A 24,039-nucleotide genomic window follows, 5' to 3' on the forward strand; every position below is an offset into this window, starting at 1 on the left:
TGAAATGCAACAGTTTTGCAATTACTGCTTTAATGTTATGTTTGTCAATATGGTTTTGTAAATGTAATGCAGAGCTGCAGTGTATTATGCCATATTCTGTGTGTATGTGTGTGTGTGCACATAGACATACTTGGGTGCTGTGGACAAAATATTCAGTCTGAGACAATGAAACTCCAGAATTAACCTCAAAAAATGGTGATTTTTTTTTCTTTTCCCCCTTAGATGGACAAAACCAATTTTGAAAAAGGGTTACAGACGACGGTTAGAGCTGTCAGATATTTACCAAATCCCGTCTGCGGACTCTGCTGATAATCTTTCTGAAAAACTAGAAAGGTATGACAGCTTTAGTGAAATAACTTTGTTTCAGGAATCACTGCAATTTTCATTAAAAAGATGTTGGAAAAAAGGTTTAAATAGCATTGGGTACATGCACTGAGCAGCTTAAATATGTTCTCATTCAGCACACAGTTGTCATTTGGAGCTGGTTGGGATCACTGGTGTAGATGTAACACCTGGATTCTCTAAATTGCTATATACTGGTACCTGTCTCTTCCAGACACAGGTGGCTGAATCCAGTCCCTCTCCCTAGCCACTGGTGTTGCTTTCCCTGGTGTTCTGGGTCAGCTTATGTCTGCCCTGCTGTGCCAAGCCCCCCACTCCCCACCCTGCCCCCACTTCTTCCTTCTGCTCCTAGAGAGATGGGGAGGAGAATCAAAAGAATGTAACTCCCATGGGTTGAGATAAGAACAGTCCAGTAACTAAGGTATAACACAAACCACTACTGCTACCACCAATAATAATAATGATAAGGGAAATAACAAGGGAAGAGAATACAACCACTCATCACCCGCCGACCGATACCCAGCCTGACCTGAGCAGTGATCTTGCCCTTCTGGGTAACTGCCCCCAGTTTATACACTGGGCAGACATGCTGTGGTATGGAATACCCCTTTGGTCAGTTTGGGTCAGGTGTCCTGTCTCTGCTTCCTCCTGGCTTCCCCTCCTCCCTGGCAGAGCATGAGACTCACAAAGTCCTTGGTCAGAGTAAACATTACTGAGCAGTAACTAAAACCATTGGTATTATGAGCGCTGTTCCCAGGCCGAAAGTCAAAACCACAGCACTGCACCAGCTACTAAGAAGGAGGACTGCTACTGCTGAGCCCAGGACAGTATGCTTAATGTATTTTGATAGTTTATAAATTGAACATTCTGATGGTTTAGCATTCTGTTGAAAAATGAAGAAGAGAGCTGTATGAAACACTGCTTCTGGTCAGCAATTTATTATTGAATAGAAAATGGTGGTCACAGCAACACAGATTAAAAATAATGCTGTGCAGTAGAAGAGTCACATATTTGATGCTTTGTTGGTGGTTTCTTTTTTACAGACTGGAAGAGCTCCAAAACGTTTATTTGCCTATTATTTGTGCTTTGGTCTTAAGTACAGCAGGTTTCTTTAAAACATACAATGTGGCCTTTTCATGAATTAATTCCCTGCAGGGTGATGTATGGCTGAGTATTTAAAACTGCCAAATATGTGACTGAACTAGGTTTGAACTTCTATTGATCTACCAAGTCAATGAAGGCCAGGTCTTTGGGGTCTCTGCAAAGCTTTCTTTCATTAGTCACCTTAGCTAAATCTCCTTGGATATACTTGAGTGAAGTATGTCAGAGCCATAGACCCATGTATTTGCTCATGCAACTTAATGGTCTTATTTTCTGGTTCCTTTTCAGAGAGTGGGACAGAGAACTAGCAACTTCAAAGAAAAAACCCAAACTTATTAATGCTCTTCGACGATGCTTTTTCTGGAAATTTATGTTCTATGGAATTATGTTATATTTAGGGGTAAGATTTGATCTTCTCTTTAGTAAACTTTTAGTGTTCCATAAATAGATCCAAGTCTTAGGGACTGCTGAATTAATTACAGAATCCTGTGAATAGCTACAAATTTTGCTCTAGGTATTGGTTATAAAGATAATAAATACAGAGATATTCAGGGACCTTCATTAAAAAACAAGTATGTTCTGCTAATGTCTTATCATCTTTAAAACATACATATTAATGATTCTGAAATGTATGTAGTGCCAGGTGCTGGCATATGCCTCTCCAAGTACAGGTAAGAGCACTTGAATTTTTGTATCACTGCTGAACTAAAGTAATTATTTTCTTCTGTTATGGGTTAAGAAGTTTCTAAATCTTTTTCAACACTTACATTAAAAAAATTACAGTGCAGTTTCACACAATTAGGTCAATTTTATCAAAGTGACTATCAGCAACTTCATAGCTAAATGATTTATTCAGATGTATGCAATAAACAAGTCTTCCTCAGTGGTAACAATTCTGCATAAATAACCATGTGAAATATGTGATCTTGCTGCTGTTAGTGCTGCAATGTTTATGATCAGGAACTTCATGTGAAAGTCTGAGCTGATTGTATAATCACCTTTCCAACATATTAGTTAGGATTACCCTGACTTAAAAATGCCACCAATTTGACAATCCTAGCTCTAGGGTTAGGAGCTGTGAAAATAGTTTATTATTAATGGTGTCTCATTAGGTGTGTTGGATAGCCAGCCTGTAAATCTGAAAATTGCTGTTTGATAATACGCACACTAAATATCGGTGTTATTTTCAAGTTTCTGCAATTTAGTATTAAAAGTGGAAGATTACCCTCCGCACTTCTTTGTTCAAAATGCTGCAGTCTTTTTATTTTGAATCCGTGAAGCAGCCTGACATACTGAGATATATCCTAAAATTTTTATAGACTAAAAAGAATGTGAATGCTGCATTTTAAGGGAAGCAGTTTCCTTAAAATGGCCTGAAGTGATCTGATGCACTCAGTGTTTTCAGTGTGAGACAGATCTCTAGGCCAGATTTTTAATTTCAGAAGGTTGTTGCAGAAAGGAGCTAATTCCACTGGCATTAGTGTTAAATGTGAGTGTAGCTGTACTTTCAAGACCATGTATTGGGCAGAGCATAAGGGGAATTTAAGGCAAATAGCCCACAGATGTCTATGAAGTTCATATTGCTTGCTATAAAACCAGACTTCTCTTTTCTGCTGGCTTTTTATTGAGTACCCAAGGAACTAGTGTAAGAGAATAGGAGCATTATAAAAAGCCAAACCTTCATCCCCATTAGAATGACTCCCCCCTCCCAGGTAGGAAGGGGAGAATAGTGTTGAGAGTTCTTATCACACCCATAAACTTGTTAGTGACTCCTCTGTAGAAGAGGAATGTCAAGCTGGATAGATCTAGTAGGCAGATGAAGAAGGATTGTAATCTGCTGTATGGCAGCCATGACATATATATGCTAAGTGAAAGCACACCAGCACCTGTATCCTCAAGTGTTAATAATTTTGTATACAACACTTCAAACATAAATAAGAATATCCTGAGAACTAAAATGCAAGTCCTTGACGCAGACTTTTCAGCATTCAAAGGAAACTTTTTAAGGGTGAAAATTTTTAGTGCATCAGGCAATGTTTCAGGTGAAAGAGCATTTTTTGGGTTAAGCATCGAATTTGGAGACTGACGTCAGTTTTGTGCTGGAATGGTTCCACCCCAATAAACTTCCATGGAGTTCCTCCTGTTTACATGGCTGTGTGAAAGAGAGGCTGATCTTGCACGTTACAGAATAAGTTTATTTAGGGTCCTGGGATGAAAGTCCTGTAAAATATTTGCAAGTGTATTAATTAGGACTGCTAGTGATGCAAATCTTCAGGTTTGGATCACTGTTGATTTGATTTGCTTAGTTAATAACGAAATATCTTTTCACTTCAGATTGGACTTTCCCCTACGTATTATGAAAAACCGACTGCTGCTTTCTCTTCTAACACCATGTCCAGGGAAAATGAGTTTCAGTAATAAAATCAGAAAGTCACAAAGTAAAATGGTCTAAAGAAAAAGGAAAAAGTTATTTAAAAAAAAATGGAAATTGCTTCCCTTTAAAGTGCAGCATTCACATTCTTTTTAGTCTTTAAAAAAATTAGGATGTACCTCAGCATGTCATGCTGCTTTATGGATTTAGAATGAAAAGATCCTTGTAGGCCTTAATCTTTTGCGATCACGTTTAGACTGTCCCCCAGATGTGGCTCATAAAGAGCAATTCTGCAATTTCTCAGCAGCAAGGTTTGATTTTGGAAATAAAACTTAAGAGTGAAAAAGTTCTTTACATTTTATCTTTTTGCTTCATTCTCATGGATAGCTACAGTCATGTGTGTGCACACAGATTCTGATTAAAAATAGAGGAATTAAGAAATTAGCTCCCAAGCCAAATTTATTCTCTCCCGGTGTTTATCTCTCCAACTTGCTGGACTTTTGTCACTAGCGAAGACCTTCAGATCTCCTCTCACTGCCATTCACCTCAGTATAAAGTCACCACTGCTGCAGATCTGTTTCGAAGAGATATGACATGCTCGCCTTCTCCACACACAAGGGCTGTGAATGGAGCAGGGGGAGGAGATGATGGTTACAGTCATGTCTGTGCTCATTTGGAGGGCTTTTCTGCGTCAAACCCTGGGTTGCCTTCTGGCTGTTGTGCAGGGCTGGCAGGAGGCAGTGTGGCTGGAATGGAAGTTGATGAGTCACTTTTTGTCTTTGTGCAGGAAGGGCAGTTAACCATACAGGACAGGACCTCTTGCTATCTAAGGGGCTGTAATAATCCTTCTTTCTATACTCTTTTACCTTGGTTGGTGACTCTTCTCTGGGATGAGACCCTTTTATTGTGACCTCCTACCCAACTCTGTCTCTTATGTGCTCCTGCGATCTTACTGCTGCCTTTATTTTTTTAGCCTTCTTCCTCACCAAGCCAGCAACTCCTTATTCATGTCAGGTTTGCATTTAACACCCCCTCCCCTTACCAGCAGTTCTACAAATTTAGCCTACTATACACTGTAACAGGTGCTCCTGTAGAGTCTGCCAGCCAAAACTTTCTCAGTAATTCACTCCTGTTAAAAGTTAAGCAGTGTCTGAGGGCTCTTGCAGGCAGTTTTGAAGATAACTTCATTTCCAAGACTACAGGCAAGTGAAGTCTGTGTGGGCATGCACGTGTGGAACTGTGCTGGGTTGATTTCTCTGTGAGGACTTTTTAAATGGAGCACAATTTTAGACCAGGTGAGGACAGAAAGGGACTGCAGGATTTTTGAGTCATATTCTTTGTTTGTTTGTGTTTTTTTCCCATTTCTTTAAGAAATCTCAGACATGTGCAATTCAGCACATAGGAAACAAAACCTGCGCCTTTCACAATGAATATGGAAAGAGTAAGTCTCAGTTTAAATTTGTTTGATGATTCAATTATTATTCATCTTCATTTTGTTGAAAGCTGTAAGAGGAAGAAATCACTGCCTAAGCTGCTGGTGTTCTTTTCAGGCCCTGCTCACGGAAATTAATGGGAGCTTTGCCATTGATTTGAATGGGGACAGGATGTTGTGCCGTATTGGCATAGGTGCAATCAAGTTGCGTGTGCTTTTGAACTTCACTTTCCTTTCAGCTCTTCTCTTGTCTGATCCCTGAGCTGTTTTCACAGCACCTTTCTTGAAGTGTGGTTTAAACTCTGCTGACATTCCTGCTGTCTGTGTAGTTGTCATTGCAACTGGCATCACAGCTTTGCTCTCATTAGGTCTAGTAGTTTTTCCATTTCTCTCTTTCCCCTCACGCGCTGTAGGTAATGATGTTGTTGCAGGGTGGACACATGCGCTCTGGCCCCCTAGAGTACTACAGCTCCCCCTCATAAACCGTGTTGTGTTAAGCACGTTGAGTTACTGCATTTAATGTATCTGCTCCCCTGCTGTTTGAAACAGCTTCCACACTTCATCTCATCAGCAGACGTGTCTTGCAATTTAAAGCAAAGGTGGTATTCTGGTAAAACAAAGATCTTGCTTCTTAGCATGATACTGGCTACCAAACCAGATGCTTTGCTGTGAGGATCAGTTTGATTCTACCTATATTTTTCTCTTATATTCATCTCTGTGAAATATATATTTCCACTCAGGCACAGCTGCTGCTAACATTAACTTAGAAGTAGTTTTAGTGTCATATCCCTAATGAGGATTTCCTGAAGTTCTTCCATATAGGTCACGGGTGTAAGTGAGGAGGCAGAGAGGGATATGAAAGTCCTGAAGCACTTCTTGGACACATGCCAAACCAGAGATATGCATTATTGTCTTCAAATCCAGAGTGATAGAGCATATGGGGGAATACACGTAATGTGAAAGTTCTCCTTGCGTAAGAGTAGCCATACCAGGTCAGATTAGCACCATATCCTGTGTCAAACTCTCCTTTCACTTTGGATCTTTGCTCTTTTAATTAAGATTTCTGTGAGAGGGATGTTTCTGAGTTTCTTAATGGCCTGTGGCAAATGCAGAGGGAAGAGCAAGGACAGAAGAAGATAAAACATGACTCTTGAAAACTGGATTTTATGATAGGTACCCAGATCTCACTGCTTTTTTTTGTCAGGTCATTCTAATCAGTTTATTTATCCATATTTATATCTGTGCTTAATTTTGAGGTTACAAGAGGAAAAATAAAACCCAGGTAGTTCTGCTTTCATTTGTATATAGACAAAATAATAATATCTTTGGTAAGTAAGATGATAAATCTCCACTGTAAACTAGTAGATTTTTATGCCCCATGAGATAGCAAATGATTTGGCTTATTGCCAGCTATTATTCTACCCTTAGTCTGTAAATCACTTTTTTTTCCAGTGAGCTAGGCATGTATGCAATACCTTTATAGTCACAACAAACACAGCAGCAGAGCATGGCATTTTCACTGGAATAAGAGTAAATACAGAAAAAAGAAATCTTGCTATTTTAAGCCTATATATAAAAGCTTATCTTGGAATCTCTTAGAGTATGAAAGCACCTCATTGTCCTTGAGAGGTGACTGTTTGTATTTTGTGAGTTTTGGGGAGTTTTGGTTTGCCTCTTCGGGATGCATATGGTCTAAGCACAGCTGCCTTGGGTCATGTGTGTTTTAATAAACACTCCTCCCTTTGCCTGCTAATAACACCAAGTCTTTGACAAAGTTGGCTCCAGATTTACAGTATTTGTGTTGGGGCAGAGAGGTGTTTTAATTTGGAAAATGTAGTGAGCAGAACAGGTATGCTATTTGAGATGTAAAATTTCATTTCTTCTGTGAAAGAAGTGACTGGTTACTATCCGTTCCACTAAGAGTGATGTTCAAAAGGGGTTACAGTAAAGACTATTGCTCTTATATAAGAGACTAAAAGGAACCAAAAGGAGAAGGAAACAAATTAAAGGGGATCTTCCCATCTATTTATCACCGTAAAGTATTAATTACAGCTGAACTTCACTAGTTCTCTCTGCATCTCTGTATGGGGTTTAATTGCAACAGCGCAGGAGGCTGAGGACAAATGTAATATTGGGCTAAGGTAAAGTCAGGGCTATAGCAGATAACTTGGATGCCTTGCCATTTAGCAGTTTAATATTGCCTCTTTTTCCTCTCCTGCTCTGGTTCTCTACTAGGTTGCTCATCTCAGGATGGGAAGTGCTGAGGCTTATAATGCAGAAAGGGTGGTTTCCCTCTGCAACTTCTATTGAACTTGCTGCCTCCTCTACTATTTAGACCCTCTCATCCTGCTTTTGCTACAATCCTAAATACAGTGTCTAGAACTGAGTAGGATGATACAAATTGTTTGGTTTGGTGGTTTTTTTTTGGTTGTTGTTTTTTTTTTTGTGTTTGTTTTTTGTTGTTTGGTTTTTTTGTGTGTCTGTTGCCATTTCTATTTACTTTCTGGTTTAGCTGCATCCTCATTGTGTTCTACAGGTGCTCATTTCAGGAGCTCTGGGTCTTCGTGTGTCCTATAAGTCTGGTAAAGTGCAGTGAGAACTGTTCCCTAAGGGCCAAAACAGAGATCCAGCCTGCTAAACTGGATTCAGTTGTGTGTCTAATCCATCAGAACTCCAGAAAGTAAATGTGGAAGCTGATCTCAGTTGTCACTTTCATAGGAAATGTTCAAACAAAATTTACAAACTAGATTTGCTCTGATGGAGTTGCAGGAGCATCCCAGATAAGAGCAGTGAGTTGTCTGTTCTTCTGTGTAATTACTGCAGCTTTTCATGGTATGCACAGCAAACAGACCTGGCTTCCACATTTAAACTGTAAATCTCAGTTGGCTGAAATAAAAATGTTAACCATTTTGAAAAAGTGAACAAACTACTGACAAAAAACATCTTTCTCATTTCCATCTGCAGGAAGTCACCAAATCTGTGCAACCCCTTCTGCTGGGACGAATAATAGCTTCCTATGATCCAGATAACTCCAGTGAAAGATCCATCGCATACTACCTGGGCATTGGCTTGTGCCTTCTCTTCCTTGTGAGAACACTACTCATCCACCCTGCTATATTTGGTCTTCATCATATAGGAATGCAAATGAGGATAGCTATGTTTAGCTTGATCTATAAGAAGGTAATTGTTTCATTTACACTCAAAGCCAAACCTCTGACTGTAGCCTATGTAACTTTTAGGCCAGTTTGTTGAAAGAAAGATTGATGGGTTTGCTAGTCAAGGTACACAAAGTACACGAAAGAATAATGTGACTAACAGCAGTTTCTGACAGCTCTCCATTTCCTAAGTCCAAAGAATTAAATACTTGTCTACAGCTGGTTTGACTGAAGTCAGCCTCTGTGTGAGTTCAGACTTGCTGGATATGTGGTAAGATGCCTTAATTGTTATACCACTGTGCTCCTGTTATGCACGTGTATTGCAAAGGAGGAATAACATACTTTGTGGTGGCCAACGAATATTTTCAAAAGAGGATTAGAGGTGAAGATTTAAACAGTAAATATTACATAGAAGGAATTGGGTTTGAATGATACTGTGTGAGATCTCTATAGCGTGAAGAATCAACAGATATTGATGGATCACATGTCACAAATCCAAATATTTAAAAAGGTATTTGGTTTTATCAATACCAAAAGCAGATAATTTAGACAAACATATTAGTTACTCTAGTATAAAGCTTACTGTGAAAACATCTTTCAAAGGTAATTGTCAAGATAGGCACAGTAGGAGATTTTTGAGGATGCACAGCAGCACACAGCATGCATGCTTAATTAAAACTTGCATTTGCATATATATCTGTATGCATAAAATATTCAACAGAAAGCAAGGACTAAGTCGATAGATCAATGTTTGTAAAAGAATTTAATAGCTATATTAAATCTAAGTGACATAAATAACAAGTTTAATGAGACTTTCTTTACAGCATAAGTAGATAAGTGAATTGTTATTTATACTACTGTACCACTGCTTATCATTTTTATCTGTATTCTGTTTTATGGGGACAAGTTACATGGCCATTTTTCTATGGTTTTGTTTTCTTTTACAGATCTTAAAACTGTCAAGCAGAGTTCTAGATAAAATAAGTACTGGACAATTGGTCAGTCTTCTTTCCAACAATCTGAACAAATTTGATGAGGTACGTCATTGGTTGTTTAATCCGCTTGATGAGCCATCAAATAAATACAAATTCAATACTTCAAGTTGTTCATGGCAAATATTAAGGAAGGAAGGAGCATAAATGACAAACTGCACTGAGTACTTATTGTAGATATAAAATGAATCACTACCTTAACCTTAAAAAAATATGTTGGCATGTGGTCCTGGAAGTGCTCGTTCTCATACTTACGATGTCCTTTACCTCCTATGCTGATTAGTAGAGGAAACCTAAAAAACAGATATACCTTAAAAAAATGCTTGTTCTACAGTCTAGTGGGAACCTCACAGGGAAACTCTTGGTTATGCATTTGATTTCATAGAGGTCATCACTTGCTGGTTCAATCCTTCCATTCTCTTTTCTTGATGACTGTGCCTTTTTACTAAGGTGATCCAGTCCATTCCTGCTGTTGAACAAGTGATGATGTTCAGCATCCTGTTGCTACTATTACTCACTCTTCTAAAAGTGATTAACCGTTGATGTAAGATCTTATTAGGAATCATTCCCAACACATCCATGTTCGACAATACTCCAAGAGTTTCCTGTAGAAGTTCTCTTTTGTTAAAAGACACAGAGGTAGATCCTGGCTAATGGCTTTTGGAACTGGAAACTCTGTCTCGTTCGGCATGTGGGTTTGATTGGCCCATTGGTAGTACAAGGTTTGCTTCCTATTAAAAGAATCAAGATCAGAGAGACTGTAGACTCATGGCTGAAAATGCAGGGTGCATTTACTTTACGCATCATATTCCTATATAGAGCAATGTCAGCTAGCACTGAACAAGCTAGGACAGCAGTGTAGCTGCAGTAACACGGACGCCTCTGCAGCCTGATCACAGGATTCAGTCCAAAATCTCCCCAGTGTGAAGGAATATGACTGAAGTGGGCAGCAATCTATTTTGGATTAGTTGTGTTCACATGACAGTCATCACTTCTCCAAAGTAATATTCACCTCCTATGTCAGATGAAATAACTCTCAGAAGATTCTTCTGTGTATTTTTCTCATCGTTCAGTGGTTGAAAAAGGCGGCATCGATGGCAAATTCTGTTTACTTTTACAAAGCTGGGATTTTTCCTTGTGCATATGCATAGCTCAGAGACAATTGCAGACTGAACTTTGCCTTACAAAAATCAAAGTTTAGGTGTGGCATGTGTATGTATTGCTGCACTGTCATCATAATTAACACCCAGAATGCTATGTGCTCAGGATCACAAATCTTCCTTTATAAACTTGTTTTACTACTGGAAATATTTGTACCATACTTTGTTACATTTTTTTAAGTGTCACCTTAATGACTTCTTCCTTTTCATCTAGTTTTGAGGGCACATCTGTAACTTGTATTGTTATTATTTTCTGCTGTGGGCTTCCACAGGGTCTTGCTCTAGCTCATTTTGTATGGATTGCACCTTTACAAGTGGCACTGCTGATGGGACTGCTCTGGGATATGTTAGAAGCTTCTGCATTTTCTGGACTTGCTTTTCTAATAGTCGTGGCCTTTTTCCAAGCCTGGCTGGGACAAATGATGATGAAATACAGGTGACAAGACTGTTTTAAAATATTTCAGTATATTTTTCTGAACCACATTGGTTTAAGAAGTTTATACCACTTGATTAAGTCTCTAGGTATGCCATTGTTACAAAAGAGGAGTCCAAAGAATGTTTGCTGTGTCGGGAAAGTCATGGACAAGCAGTTACTTATTTAGCTGTAGTTGTCTAAACTTAGCAAAATGAAAGGTCTAACATGTAATAAACAGTGATAATGCTTTGTAGAATTAAAACTCCTTGTTAGTGATTTGATTTATTCTTTTTAGAGCTTTTGTTTTCTCCTTAGTAAAACAATTACTAGATTTCTGATAATTCCTTTCACATTCTTCATAATAATTCTGTTAAAATGAACATTTTAAGCATAGGCATATAGGGAAAGTGTTTCCGTAAGATATAATGGGATATGAACTAAGTATACAGCATGAAAAAGATGAAGATTAACGTACTGCCTTTTTACATTGTAGGAATAAGAGAGCAGGAAAGATCAATGAGAGACTTGTCATCACCTCAGAAATAATTGAAAACATACAATCAGTTAAAGCCTATTGTTGGGAAGATGCAATGGAAAAAATGATTGAAAGTATCCGTGAGTAAGTGTTCTCATTTGTTAGTCAAATTTTTTATGTGCTTGGAAAAAAATAAAAGGTGGCTATTAACATCATCTGTGGTCTTGTTAGTTAAGAAGGAAAGCACACAAACATTAATCCTCCATAAGCTAACTGTGAATTCCCACACTGCAGCCTGGGTTTTTTTCACAATTCATCAAGCTCACTATGGAGGTGAGATTTTTATTATTTTTTTTTGTTTTGTTTACTTCCTCGTTTGTTATAATGATATTTCAATGATTAGTTTGCGGACGTAAAACAATTGTGGCATCTGTGTTTGTTTCTGGCCAACCCCAGCTTCATCTTACAATAAAAAGACCTTTTGTGGTGGTTACCTAAGGCTTTACAGACCTTCCTATTCTGCGGTGAAGGAAACAGTATGAGTCCTCTGCAGCCAGTTTTCTGAGAAATGCAATAAAGCTGGTTTTAAATGGTGCATGCAACCTGTGAGAGGATTAAAGCAGTGCAGATTCATCTATTGATCCTGCACATTTGCATTAGCTGTTATTGTCAGTAGATAGCCTTGTATAATGCTTATCTCCTCAATTAATACCAAGGTTGAACTGGAACTACCAGACCCGAAACAGAAAGGAAGTAAAGGAGCTAACCTAGTTAGCTGAGAGCTATGAGGAGTCCTGGGGGAAGGGAGGAGAGGTGACACATTGATTGATGTATGATGCTTCACTAAAGCTGTCCTGTGTGTTTGTTTAGTCCTTTACAGAGAATTAAAATTCTGTGCCAGTTGTGTGATTGGGAAAATAAAAGAAAATAAAAGAAATACAAGGCTCATATTATCATGTAAATAAAAGAGAGGAAATTATATTTTTACACAAACACCTTCTTGTTCAGCTGCTTTCTGAAAGACAGTCCAGGGAAAGTGATGTTCTTTACCTTTAGAATAAGGAAGATCTTAAAATTTGTAATGATTTAATGATCAGAGAAAACTCAGTCTGAATCCATGCTGGGAATTCTGGCTCGAAGATGGGACTGGGTTAGGATTCGCTCGGTGTCACTTAGTCACGTGCATTGCTTTTAGGAAATTTGGGACCACATCTTGTGAACAAATCCTGTTGAAATCAATTTTAAAATTATAGTCCACAAAGTGGTTAAGGGAACCTGCAAAAAGGACTGTTATTATATGATCTGTATATTCTGCAGTAATCTGTAGCACATTTTGTAATGCTGGAATTCAGTTTTTATTATTTTCTACATGAATTTTTAAAAGTTAGGGATGCTAGCAGTATTACAAGGTCAAAGTATCTCTTTTCTACTTCTCTGCACCAAAATACTGTAGTTTTTTGAGTGATCCAGCAGGTCACTTGGTGAAGACATCACCAGAGCAGATCAACCCAGGAATGTCAAGAGTTTCAGCCGAAGTCTGCTTGCTGAGCTAGCTTTGCAGGGTCTCCCAGTCAGTTGCCTTGTTAATCTGGTAGGAAATGAGGCCTTGTGCTTGAAGCCATGATTGCGTTTTAGCAGCAATGCATTATAACTTAGTCATTACCAAACTGCTTCTGCATGATGCCATTTTCTGATGCAACAAACCTGTGCCCTTTACTTGGGTAGACCTGAGCTACCAGATGGAGCTGGCCATCCTGCAAGTGTAACCCTGCTGCAGGTTAACTCCCCTGTGGAACTGTGACACTTCAGAGGCACCAGTATAGGCTGTCTCCTGTGTGTCCTCTTAAGTCTATACTGATAATAACTGTTTGTAACTGGTGTCTGAATATACGTACCTGCACTTCTATTGGCTATACAAGGTATTCAGAGAAGTAAAAAATCACACCTAACTCTTCCCCTGAACCATAAGCATAGCACTGGAGAAGGTGAAGTCCAAGGCTGGAAGTGTCATACTTTGTCAGCAGAAGATACAACTTTATGTAAAACAAATAATCTCAAACTCATGTATTTGAAGTGATTTCTACAGCATCACCTAAAAAACAGGCATATGCTGGACTGTGCTCTATACATGCACAAGGCTCATAGTGTCCCTTCCGTTTTTCTCCAAATGCGTGTGTTGCATCAGCAAGACCTGTCCCAAATTCATGCCTAATTTACAGAGCTCTCAAGCCTACATCACAGACAGATCAACCCATGGAAAACTTTTGTGCGCCAGTCAGCTTGTGGCTGGTGCTTGAGAGCATACTGAAAAGGGTTAGTGCTTTGATTCTCCCTCTTTGGAGTGCCAGCTGAGTGCTTCAGCACTGGGGGGCTTTTTGATAGCTTCTACCCAGGCATTTGTGTGGGACTGGACAAGAATCAAGTGCAAAAATATCTGTTATCCTTGTTCAGCGCTGCCACCCACACTCTCATACAAGCTCTGGAGGGGATTACAAGGCCCTTTCTCCAGTGCAGTGGCTACTGCTGTGGTGGTGACCTGCATGCCTGTCTACTTTCTTCAGGCCTCTCTTGTGAAATAAAGACTTAACAAGTAGTGCTAGGCACTCTGCTCCAAAACTGGCTGAGCTGAGCTCAGATTTTCTGTCAGCGAGTTTTAGGGACGCTTTGGCTGACAAAAGTTTGTAAGGTGTTAGATGCATGTGGAAGTCTCATGCATGCATAGTGTGGGGCTGAAAGAGGGTTCCTCACAGCTCCAGAATCCTGGATGGACTTTGCATGCAGAAACTGGTTCAACACCAGAAGGCACATAGAGGTTATGGTGCTCAACTTTGCATCAGCAGGTGTTACCAGAACCAGCGTGACTGTGAACCCAGTGGCTAGAGCACTCACCCAGTGAATGGGCACCTTGAGGTCTAGCTGCGTCTCTAGCCCCAGTTAATTGCTCTTTGCAGTAGAGCAATTGCTCTTTCACTGTGGCAGTGGTGCTTTTGTTCAGGCAAAGCTGTGTTGTGAGGCACCTGGGGAATGTGAACAGGGCAGCAGTTGATGGAAAGCTTCAGCACTGTGAGGCAGGGCTATCAGCTCAGAAAATGAATTACTCTCCTGGATTAGTTCTCATTTTATTTAATATCTTGCAGTAAGATACATAGACATTTTGGAAGCAGTCCAGATAATCACCAGTTGCATTCCCGTCTCTACAGCAGTCAGTAAGCTACTCTGAAGACTGAGCTTCTACAGAAAAAGGAAGGTGGAGAGCAGACTCGCTGCTTTCCACCTCTTCAGGCTGAGGTCAAGTGATACCTTACTTCATGGGTGAAGCTGTTAGTAGGGTGGTCTGCAAAAAGCCATTATAATCAGACTGTGGATTGTTCTTAGTTTTTTTTATGGTCTTGTATAGCAAATCTGGCATCTCGAAGTATGTTACTTCCAGGGGAATTGCATAGCTACATGACTGGATGGATATGGGATGATGTTTCTGGGGGTGTATCAGATACCACAGCATTAGATGCTTAAGGATGATTGTGCTAGGAATTGTAGAGGCTTGTGGTTTATGAGGTATCCAAATTATAACATAAATTATTGTAATTTTGTTTGACATCTCTGAACATTGGTGCCTAATTATTGTTTAGGTCCAAAATTGTTTGGAATCTTGCTTTTTAACTGCAATGCTAGAAAATAAGAAGAATGAATGAGCTTTTGAGTTAATTGTTTACCACCAGGTGCATCCAAAATATTTGTAAGATGTTAACTGTGGAATCCTGTACTAATTATTTGTATTTGTTTTTTTTTTAACAGAACTGAACTGAAGCTCACCCGAAAAGCTGCTTATGTGAGATATTTGAACAGCTCAGCCTTCTTCTTTTCAGGCTTTTTTGTGGTGTTTTTAGCTGTGCTTCCATATGCTGTGATTAAAGGAATTATTCTCCGAAAAATATTTACCACCATTTCCTTCTGCATTGTTCTTCGAATGACAGTGACCAGGCAGTTTCCTGGGTCTGTGCAGACCTGGTATGACTCTATTGGAGCAATAAACAAAATACAGGTAGGTTATATGCACTAAAATCTTCCCAAGTACGTAAGCTCATTCTTCATAGCACGTTATCTTGTCAATCGATCAACAAAAGAGCACAGCATTTATGCAGACTTTCCAAATATACTATGTGTTGCTTTGACTACATACCATGAAATGTCATTATAAATCTTGATATTGTTATATGGTTCCCCAGGCAGCATAACCACAGGACTCCCATGCTACCTGCATGCTGCCTTTTTTGAAACGGTGGCATTTACTTATTTCTTCTCATTGCAGAACAAGGAACTTAATAAAAGATATTTCATGAGTTGTGGTTCTTAAGAGATGTTTTTCCTTCAGAAAAGGAAGTACAAAATTAGGAAATGTTTTATATAGCACAGCTTCTAGTAGTTGCAGTCACAGATCTGCTGTTTTCCTAGCTATTAGTTGCAAGAACAGCAGGAAATTGTGCATCTTATGCAAATACGCATCTCATTTATTATGAGTAGTAAACATAATTAAGGTACCAGTCAAATAATTATTAACTACCTTGTCTACTGAGATGAATTGCTCATATACCAGGATGAGAGGCTTATTTACAGAGTCAAATCAAGATGAATTCTCATTAACACTATTTTATCTGCTGTTTTGAAATCACGCCTCAGGAAAAAGAATTTTTATTCAATTTTCAGGATGAAATTTGGGCTTTTTTTATATATTTGCAAATAGATTTTTTTTCTTTTTAAAACATACAATTTATTTTTTTTTTTTTAGCTTAATGAAAATATCTACTATGGAATTTAAAGATCCTAATCAGAGATGCTAGTGTAGAATAAGAGGCAGGTATTGGATTTTTATGATTTTCAGCTGGCAGAAGGTTTGAGAAGTCAAATCATAAACTTTTCTGTTCAACATTAGAAGGCGTTATTGAGTCCCAGTGTAGGCAGTCCATTTGCTCTCAGATTCCCTAGGCATTAATGGAGGTATTTTGTCATCATCCCCGATGGTAACACAAGTGTCAAGTTGCTGACTTGTGCTATTTGAAATTACACTACTTCAGTGCTGTACTGGCTGGGATCATTATCTGCCATTTTTTTGTTTTGTTGGTAGAGACATCATTGTAACACTTTTAAAGTCTTGCAGTTTTGGAGTAGGAAGATACCAGTGTGCAACCTTCCACATCCTACTCCAAAACGAAAGCTTTATTTGAAAGCAATTAAGGTCAGAGGAGGTGATGTTGCCTGATACAAGTCCTGAAAGCAAAGGAAATGCCAAATTTTGATATTCTTTATAAATCAGAACTGAATATCTTTATGGTTATGTTTTCACTAGCAGTGAAAAAATTGGTAGCTTCAAAAGCGTTTCCTTCTGCATCCAAAAGATGTTGATGAGCTATATTTATGCCTCCCTCTAAGACAGGACAATGCACTAGCACTGTAAGAAACCTTTGTGCTCAGTGTTGGCAAGTATGTACTCCTTTGTGTTAAATGGCCATCCTTTCTTACTGCTTCCTCTCATCTGCTTTCATGGTGTTTCTAGGATTTCTTGCTGAAAAAGGAATATAAAGCCCTGGAGTATAATCTAACCACCACTGGTGTTGAGCTGGACAAAGTAACAGCTTTTTGGGATGAGGTTAGTACTTTTACCCAAACTAAATAAAAACACAGAATGTATTTTTTTTCACTGATATTTGCCATGGTGTTCTCTAAAATAGGCAGCCTATGCTCCTTCATTTTAACTTCACCTTAGATTCAGCTATCAGCAGGCAAGGAATATATGGCAAGTAATGAATGTATAATATCAAATTATCTGTGATTGAGAAACTTTGTAAGAGACCTTTTAATAAGTGTTAAGGTCTATAATAAGTAGTTATTTCTGATTTAAACCAGCCTGAAAACAGAATCAGGCTGTGGCATGTGTAAACATTGGAAACTAGTTCTATAAGAGGCAAATTCTGTTTGTGTCCACAGATTTAGGAGCAAGTTCATGAATATATATGTATATTTAAGAATATAATAAATATGGTATAGATAGGCAAAGTAACATCAGAAAAGTAAGTTCATGTGTTTTCCTAAGTATGTAGTATGATATACATGTCTGCATATGCTTTATTTTTACGTAAATACAAATACACATCTGTGTATGTTGCAGGGAATTGGAGAGCTGTTTTTAAAAGCAAGCCAGGAAAACAACAGCAATTCTAGCACTGACAACAATCTCTTCTTCAGTAATTTTCCACTTCATGCATCCCCTGTTCTTCAGGATATAAATTTCAAGATTGAGAAGGGACAGTTATTAGCTGTTTCTGGATCTACTGGAGCAGGCAAGGTATTTCTATTTCTGGGTTTTTTTCAACAAAATCCTAATAATTTCAAGAAATGATACTGTGTTGTTAGCTGTAATAATACCTGTATCGGTACTGTTTTCTTGCTGTCTTCTGCTCACTGTAAACATGATGGCTGTAGGAAAAAGTATAAAAAGTATATTCGCACAGTGTTTCACTCAGACAGGCTCCCCGAGTCCCATGCAAAACCTGGGGGAGGTGCTGTGGAAACTGTGGTTTTCTAGGAAAAGTTGTGGTTTAGATCAGTCGTCTCTTTAGAATCCCCAAATGTTAGCAATACGTTGAGTTTGCAGATAATTTTAGCAATACATTTAGTTTGCAGATAACACATCTGATTAACCTCATTAATATAAAATGAGTTGAACTGTGATACTCTTATTAACTTCAAAAAGCAAGTAATTAGATGTATCTGTCATCTTCACTGCATTTTCTGAGGAGATGTGAAAGTCAAAACAAACATTCATTATGTATTTGGCAACTTTTGGGTTGAACAAATTATTGGTGAACATATTCTGATTTCCTTGCATGGAGTAAAATATTTCTTCTGTTGTAGTCAATGGTAAAAGACCCATCAATTTCAATATAGTATGATCAAAGCTTCTATATTGTTTTTCAGTGATGATACCAGTAGGAAAGAGCAAAGGGCACAGCACATGAGGTTATCATCAAGCCAACATGTTGTGGTGCATTTTACTGTGATACTTCTAAATTTACAGACTAATTTTGCTATGTTGCTGATATTTTGCTAAGATATCACCAAAAATCAGTTTTGTCTTGTTGCTAAAGGTGATACTTGTAATACAAAAATATCAACTAGAAAGTGCTGAAGGACATACGTATATCTCCTTTATTCAGCTACTTAGGAAACTGAGGAAAAATCAGGTTACAGTGAGCAGTTTGAGTATATGCATACAACAGATTTGCACTTTTCAATGCAATAATGACAGAAGACTTGTAATATTATCTGAAAGATTTTTAAAAACCCCAAGCTGGATCCCCCCACCCCAAAAATAAATAAAATCCTCCTTTCCATGCATCCTCTTAGTTTATGGCTTCCTTCATGTTGCTTAAGGCTGTTACTGTATATTCCAGGAACTGTCAGGCCTATGAAACAGACTGCACACTTATTTTATCTGTAACAGGTGTGAAGCCTGACATCAGTTCTTTAATACTGCTTCAGTATCAGATAGGGTTGGGTTTGGTGGTTTTGTTTAGTTTTGTTTTTTTTTTTTTCCATCTATGCTATATGGCATCAGATACAGTAGTTTAACACTAAGTGTCTGTCCTTTGCAAGATCAGAAACTTCTTACTCAGCATTTTGGAAAAGTTAGATTCTGATATGAATGGAAAGAATCTTGTGAGGCTCTCCCTGCATATTGCATAACTTGTCAAAGGATCCTTGGGCTTGACAGCATTAAACTGTGACTTAGACAGATATTTAGATCTTTGGCTGTTACGTCCCAGCTTTGCTGACTGTTTATTAGTGATAAGAACACCACTGTAATGGCTCTGTAACATATTTTTCCTTGTATTTCTCAATTCTATTCTTTGATCCAGTAGCCAGTTATGTGTGACAAGGTTACTACAAGCTACTGATTAACTTTGAAATTGTAACATGTCAGTACTGAAATTGCAATCAATTCTTTTATGAAGGGAAATAGTAAATACACTTAGGTCATGTATTCACGTAAATGAGTTAAAAGATACAGAGGAAAATTCAGATCACACTGAGTAGTTTGTGAGTAATTGCATAGACATATATGAAGAAATTGTATTTTTCAAGGCAATGCAGATAAAAGGCTTATGAACACTAGTAAAATTGTAAACGTTAATTATCTTGTACAAAGAACAAACAAAATAGCTACTCATAACATTAAAAATCAAATAATATTCTCCATAAATACTAATAACTTATGTCTGTATATGTCTCACATTTTTACCTTGTAAAATTACTAGAAGGTTAATAAAAATATATCATTGCATATAATAATATATACTTTTGCAGCAGCATGCCTTTTTTTCAAGATATTACACAATTGTTATTGTTCACTGAATGAAGTTTCTCTCACTTCAGAGGCCTTTCAGAACCATACATATCATGAAAATCCCCACTAATTGCAGCCTGCACTACATAAGTACCTACAGGGACACTATCTACAAGACAAATGTACCATTTAAGTAACTTAGCAAGAGTGATTCTCGCTTTGTTTAACATTTCTTCTGGTTGTACAGATCTATTAACCAAGTGTTAATGAATTTTCAGACTTCTCTTCTGATGCTGATAATGGGAGAATTGGAGCCTTCACAGGGTAAAATCAAACACAGTGGAAGGATATCTTTTTCGCCTCAAGTCTCCTGGATCATGCCTGGAACAATAAAAGAAAACATAATTTTTGGTGTATCCTATGATGAATACCGATACAAGAGTGTCATCAAAGCTTGCCAACTGGAAGAGGTCAGTCATCTAGGACTCTTAAGACCTGTGACCCAACCAAAGTGAAAAACCCCAAAGAAAAAGAGTGGAGCTTTAAGTAAGCGAGACATTTCTGAGATTTAAGGAACTCAGCCTTGCATCCCAGATTTTTGGAATCGCAAGTGAACCTGTTGCCAGCTCCTTGGGAGATAGATTGACCATGCCAGTTCTGGTAGTTTATGCAACAGGAGCTAAATAAGCTGGCTCAGATATTATAAGGTGTCTGCCTTCTCAGTCTTCCTTGATAGTTAAAAACCTGGGTAAACATATTAACGTTGAAGAAATGATGTAAAAAGTACTCCTACAAAACTTTTTTCACATTCTTCTCCATAAAGAAACTTTTCCTTACAATCTTGGAAATTAACCTGTTTCCATCTTTTCTTTTGCAATTCATAAATAGCCCAGGGGTAATTAGAACTCTGTGTCTGAAACCTGCGTTATTTAGAGGAAAATCTTGACTAAAACTGGGGTTTTCTGTGTGAGCATTGAAAATTTTCACACTAGAAATTAGTGCAGGATTGATTTTCATGTGATATGTAGCCCACAATTAGTACGATGACGTGGAAATGTCCTTGTGTGTGATGTTGCCAGGATAGGAAAAGATACCTTTTGACATTGTAAGATACAAAAGGAGCCAGCTTTTTAGACCTTTGCACCCTTATTGCTGTGCCTTAAGATCAGGCATTTTGTGTGTAACATGTAGATGAAAACAATAAATATTTAACTGTGCTGAATAGGATCTGCCTTTAGGTCGCACAGTAAAACATATTTTCTTTTAGTGCCAGTTAAGCAGAAAAACAATAGCAAGTCTGTTTAAAAATGAGATGAGGTTAGTGTGCTTTATCTCAGAGCAGGCTATAGTTAAGCAGTAAATTAATCTTTTCTTATATGTTTATGGCCATTTGAGCTTGTGTTTGGATTGCGGTTTGCTGGAAATCTTTGAAAGCTTCTGAAGACAGGAGAATTAACAACTTCTGTGTCAGGCTTTCTGAAGTCCTTAACCCCCATCATAAAAGTTGTAGTTAGTGCCAAAGCTCTCAGAAACAACTGGCTTCAACAGTTCAAGACAGCTTGGTGTCCTGGTGTTGGTGGGACGGCTTGGTGACATGGTGGTGGTGGCATGGCTTGGTGTCTCAGTAGGCTGTGGCTCCTTTGTTCTCCAAACAGGCTTAGTCAGGCCAGCTTTGATCTGTGTTGGTGTGGAATGATATGCTTCACCTCCTAGCAGGGCTTATTATATGAGATCAAGCTTGATACTTATAAGGATGTTTTCTTCTGGACTGAAGCTGTATAAATTGGGCTTGCCTGAAGAGAAGGCATAATGGTCTGGAAGGAAGCCAAATGCATTACCTTATTGCTATTATTATGCTTTCTAGTCTTGTTAGCTTTAACATCTTAATTACTGAACAGGACTTACTACAGCAGATTGAAGGACGGATTTCCAATATTAATTCCCTGTTTATTCGCCAGTGTGACCTTTTAAGGGTTTATTATGACAAGGGTTAGTGCTTTGGTGGCTTGGGGTTGTGTGTGTTCTCATACATCAGATAGGAGAGTTACCAGAAGGTTTTTGCCTAAGGGAGTTCACTTTGCCCCCTTCTCTGCAACTTTCCTAGATATTAGTTATATATTCCAGTAGTTATATATTTCACCTGAATATAGGTCTGTTGCTGAATCTAGTTGTTATACAGGCTCTTCAAGGAGTAGTCCCACTTGATGGCATGCTTGCAGCAGCAGTATCGTGCCATGAGTTTAATTCATGGTTCTTGGTCCTCACAGCTCTGCTCTTTAGCTTTCTGCCAAGGGTAAGGGATACCACAGTGCAACCCTGTAACAAGTGTATGAGATCTGAGTTGTTGAAAGGATCCACAATGGAAGACAGTTGTGTGTCAAAGGTTCAGTGAGGGAAGTTTGTCAGGTCTAAGTACCACTGCTTGTCACTATTGCAGGAGGTTACTATGTAGGCATATGATACAGAAGAAGCGTGAGAAGGGTTCTCATATACATCTCTATGTGCATCAGTAAAGCATGCCTAAGGTACTTCTTAAACTTCATAGATTACTTGGTTGGAAAGGACATCAAGGATCATCTGGTCCAACCTTTCTTGGCAAGCATGACCTAGACTAGATGTCCCAGCAATCTGGTTGGGTGTCCCAGCTAGGACACCCAACACTGGGGTGTCCACCACTTCTCTGAAGAGATTACTCCAATGGCTGGTTGTTTGTACAGCTTACATGTGTATCTTTGTGGTAATGTAGCCTGCTGTATCTATGTAAAATGATTCAGAATTTAATTATAATTCCATTTCTTGATTATATACTTTCAAGGTGAGGCTGGATGTGGTTCTAGGCAACCCGATCTAGTTAAAGATTCTCTGCTCATTACAGGAGGTTTGGATTAGATGACCTTTGAATGTCCTTTCCAACCCAAACTATTCTATGATTCTATGATATTTTTCCTTTGGGAGTAAGTAGGCCATCACGGGAGGTAAAATCATGTTTTACAACATTGTTCTAGTTACTGGAATTTGGAAATGGGCAGAGGTTAAGAGCAGTAGAGGGTAATAGAACAAAAGAGAGACTGCTTTGGAGTTAAGATAAAGGGACTGTGATTAAAAGCTACTTTGACGTTCTTGATATCCAATAGAAACAGCCTTACTGGCAAAAACTATTTCTGAAAACTCATCACAAACTAAACATGGCTGCAGTAAGATATAAGTGATGCATAGACACTGCCCTTGTTCTTGTGTGATGATGAACTCAAGGGAAGGCTGGTACATTTCAGTGACATGATACATTCTGTGAAACATTATAGTGCTAAAAGTTTTACAAAAAGGCATAGAAAAAAGGCTGCTTGTTCCTTTTCCACTGCCGTCTTCTGCTTTTTTCCTTTCCTCCAGGAACAGTGTTTTACCAAGCAAGCAGGGTGAGCACCCGATTTAACATGTCTTCTAAAATGAAGATCGCAGTTAGCACTTATGGAGGTGAAGGCTTTCAACTTCTAGATCAAACCATTCCAACACTGATCAGTAGTCCTTACCATTTTCCTTTATCCAGAATCTTTTCTGAAATAAATTGTTTCAATGGGTTCAATTTTGAATATGCAGGTATTACCACAGGGGTATTGCCTTTAAAATCTTATACTGGGATGCTGTGATAGAAGCCAAGGTATAATTGGTTCTGAACTCATTTCCTATACACAGTCCCCATAGGCAAGCTTAAAGGTAGTCAAAAAGTAAGATAAAATGAATTGGTAGCTTATGCTACCTTCTTTTTGTTGTTTTTGATAAGGTGTTTTACCCTTTTTATCAAGTACTTTTTCTCACATTCATGATAAAAATCTGTTAGCAAGAGAAGATGAACTTTTGCCTACCACTTTAAATTAAGGACCAAGTATGAACAAATTGAACACCAAAAAAACCATCCTGCATAATTGATTGAGTTTTATTCTCATTGCTCAATAGCAGAAGCCATAGGGAGATGCAAACTGGATGAGTTTATATGTCTATGGAAACCTGCTATTAAATTTGAAGTAATTCCACAGGTATAACTTCCCTGGAGAGTGAAGGATTGTATTAATGTCATGAAAGGGATAACAAGAATAGAAATGAGAAATTGTAGGAGTAGCCAGTTGGGCTTGCAAAATCCTTATTACTGCTATAATTAAAAATGACAAAGGAATGTGGCTTGATTTTCAGAATTTCACAGTGCAAAATCAGTATTAATAAGCCTACTATACACAGGGTGTGAGATTTTTGTTTGGTTTTA

At 38.3% G+C, this 24,039-nt stretch overlaps 1 protein-coding gene across 2 annotated transcripts in view; it reads left to right on the forward strand.

Annotated features, from left to right (window-relative positions):
• CFTR (CF transmembrane conductance regulator) overlaps positions 1 to 24,039 on the forward strand; it is an 88,762-nt gene that overhangs the window by 14,123 nt on the left and 50,600 nt on the right. For both annotated transcript variants that reach the window (XM_057412180.1, XM_057412181.1), the window contains exons 2-11: positions 223 to 333; positions 1,732 to 1,843; positions 8,211 to 8,426; positions 9,349 to 9,438; positions 10,826 to 10,989; positions 11,462 to 11,587; positions 15,239 to 15,485; positions 16,995 to 17,087; positions 17,607 to 17,783; positions 20,063 to 20,254. In XM_057412180.1, coding sequence (XP_057268163.1) covers positions 223 to 333; positions 1,732 to 1,843; positions 8,211 to 8,426; positions 9,349 to 9,438; positions 10,826 to 10,989; positions 11,462 to 11,587; positions 15,239 to 15,485; positions 16,995 to 17,087; positions 17,607 to 17,783; positions 20,063 to 20,254 — 1,528 coding nt within the window. The remainder of the gene's footprint in view (positions 1 to 222; positions 334 to 1,731; positions 1,844 to 8,210; positions 8,427 to 9,348; positions 9,439 to 10,825; positions 10,990 to 11,461; positions 11,588 to 15,238; positions 15,486 to 16,994; positions 17,088 to 17,606; positions 17,784 to 20,062; positions 20,255 to 24,039) is intronic.

The sequence above is a fragment of the Pezoporus wallicus genome, unplaced genomic scaffold, assembly GCF_028554395.1.
Source record: "Pezoporus wallicus isolate ANWC-B61680 ecotype Strahan unplaced genomic scaffold, APGP_CSIRO_Pwel_v1 contig_3858, whole genome shotgun sequence".
Classification (NCBI taxonomy): domain Eukaryota; kingdom Metazoa; phylum Chordata; class Aves; order Psittaciformes; family Psittacidae; genus Pezoporus; species Pezoporus wallicus.